This window comes from Ceratina calcarata, unplaced genomic scaffold (genome assembly GCF_001652005.2).
Source record: "Ceratina calcarata isolate Rehan_Ccalc_2016 unplaced genomic scaffold, ASM165200v1 scaffold77.2, whole genome shotgun sequence".
In the NCBI taxonomy this organism is placed as follows: domain Eukaryota; kingdom Metazoa; phylum Arthropoda; class Insecta; order Hymenoptera; family Apidae; genus Ceratina; species Ceratina calcarata.
In genome coordinates, this window is record NW_017179000.1 from 8559 (window position 1) to 9824 (window position 1266).

Sequence of the window (1266 nt, forward strand, 5' to 3'; positions counted from 1 at the left end):
TTTATATTGTTTTACTTCCACATCCGCTTTCAAAACAATAGCCGGGCACATGAGGTAAATTTTCAGAAAAGTTGCCGGTCAGCAATGTGTTAACTGGTTCCCACCGGGATCAGCCTGATTCATCTCTAATCAACGGCTATCCCGAAATCGTTCTACCTCTCACCGTTAGTCACTTAATTTTCAAATAATTAATTCACTTAATTTTAAATTGATTCTATATACATTACCGCGATTCGGTTCTTCAATACCCGCCATGTTTTTCTGTTCAGACTTTCCGGTTGTATCGGCACATAAGATTTAGGGACCAAACAGTCTGTGCCATGTTCGTAAACCGTGGTCAGTGCCAAATCCAAAGAATCGTCTGGCACCTAAAAAACAATTATTTCGGTTGGTCGCGTTTAAAATGGAAAATGGCGTATTTTCGTTCACCTTTGGTCTGAACAGCCTGTGATCCTTCCTTATGCTGTTCAAAGTGTGATGCGCGAACAGTCTTTCGAAAGCCTTCAGATCTTTGCTCCAATTTTTATCTCGCGGTACCACTTTCTTCCCGAGCACCGGTCTACGGGTCCAAGTTCCTTCCCTGTGAACTTCTGGCAAGGGATACGGGTTCCTCACGTAAGTAACCTCCGTCATCTCGACGCCAGCAACTACAAAATTCGATGAACCGATGCAGAGTTTAACGAACTGAGAGCATAAGTTATGTTCATAATATGAAATACGAACTATTTACGAATCGTTTTACGTTTCACTTCATAATAATGATAAATGCAATTAATAATTCGTGTGAAATTAGCGTCCTTCCAAGCCAGGACTTGCCAACAGAAACGTCATTTAAGGATGTATAGGCTATACAAGGTGTATCAGAAAAAGTGTTGGAGCTGAAAAGGGGTGGTTCTGAACAACAATTTCCTTTGATAAAATACAATGTGAGCCATGGTTTTTGAATTACTATAAAAAAACACTGACCAATGAGAGCACGCGTAGGGCCCGCGTCAGCCCAGGATAGGTTGGCTCGGATCGTGACGCTCGGCTGTGGTTCAGCGTGGGCCCTACACGCGCTCTTATTAGTCAGTGTTTTTTGTTAATAATTTAAAAACCATGCCTCATTTTGCATTTTGGCAAAGGAAATTGTTCAGAAACACTTACAAAATCACTTCTCTTCGGCTCTAACACTTTTTCTGAAACACCCTGTATACTTAAACCATGCTAGCATGTTGAATTTGTTACTATAGATTCCTATTACTATTAAAAAGCTAACTGTAAAAT

At 40.6% G+C, this 1266-nt stretch overlaps 1 protein-coding gene across 5 annotated transcripts in view; it reads right to left on the minus strand.

Annotated features, from left to right (window-relative positions):
- The window catches only part of LOC108630458 (uncharacterized protein C1orf194), a 15692-nt gene that overhangs the window by 2448 nt on the left and 11978 nt on the right, over positions 1 to 1266 (minus strand). For 4 of the 5 annotated variants that reach the window (XM_026818087.1, XM_026818088.1, XM_026818086.1 and 1 more), the window contains 2 exons: positions 430 to 647; positions 228 to 368 (listed from right to left, as the gene is read on the minus strand). In XM_026818087.1, the coding sequence (XP_026673888.1) occupies positions 228 to 368; positions 430 to 633 (345 nt within the window). In that variant the 5' untranslated portion in view covers positions 634 to 647. Of the gene's footprint in view, positions 1 to 227; positions 369 to 429; positions 648 to 723; positions 790 to 1266 lie in introns of those variants that run through there. The other variant, XM_018033760.2, reaches the window with a different exon arrangement.